Here is a 510-nt window from a genome sequence, read left to right on the forward strand (position 1 = left end):
CATTTCACCTATCTCTGCTCTACCCAATATGTCCTGCTCTCTATGCCTCTCCCCTATAGAGACTATGTCCCTCCCCTTTACATTTAAAGCTCTCCCTTCTCCCTACCCTTACATTTCACCTATCTCTGCCCTAGCCAATATGTCCTGCTCTCTATGTCCCTCCCCTTTACATTTAAAGCTCTCCCTACCTTTACATTTCACCTGTTTCTGCCCCCACCCCCCTCCTCCTTGCTGTATAAGCTTGAACCGCTTAGTTTTCTGGATGTAAATGCCACACCCACTTACTCCTCTTGCTGCCTATGTCTTGCTCTGCCCCTGCCTTTGCCTCTCCCCTTTCCCTTTTTCTCCCTCTGTCGGACAGGTTCCTGGACAACATCCTCTAGCTGCTGGATCTCCTCATCCCAATCCTCACCACGGCCTGCCTGACTGTTCCTGGCCTTTGAGCTCTCAGCTGCTTTGTCCTTTGACTGCAAAATTTAAATTAACATAAATCACAACAGTGGCAAACTA

At 48.6% G+C, this 510-nt stretch overlaps 1 protein-coding gene across 1 annotated transcript in view; it reads right to left on the reverse strand.

Annotated features, from left to right (window-relative positions):
* Window positions 1-285: 285 nt before the first annotated feature.
* Window positions 286-510, reverse strand: part of LOC110455766 (TPR and ankyrin repeat-containing protein 1-like) — a gene marked incomplete at its 3' end in the record, with an annotated part of 100,500 nt that continues 100,275 nt past the window's right edge. Inside the window, exon 36 of the mRNA XM_021506127.1 lies at window positions 286-467. Within this exon, the coding sequence (XP_021361802.1) occupies window positions 286-467 (182 nt within the window). The remainder of the gene's footprint in view (window positions 468-510) is intronic.

The sequence above is a fragment of the Mizuhopecten yessoensis genome, unplaced genomic scaffold (assembly GCF_002113885.1).
Source record: "Mizuhopecten yessoensis strain PY_sf001 unplaced genomic scaffold, ASM211388v2 scaffold8373, whole genome shotgun sequence".
In the NCBI taxonomy this organism is placed as follows: domain Eukaryota; kingdom Metazoa; phylum Mollusca; class Bivalvia; order Pectinida; family Pectinidae; genus Mizuhopecten; species Mizuhopecten yessoensis.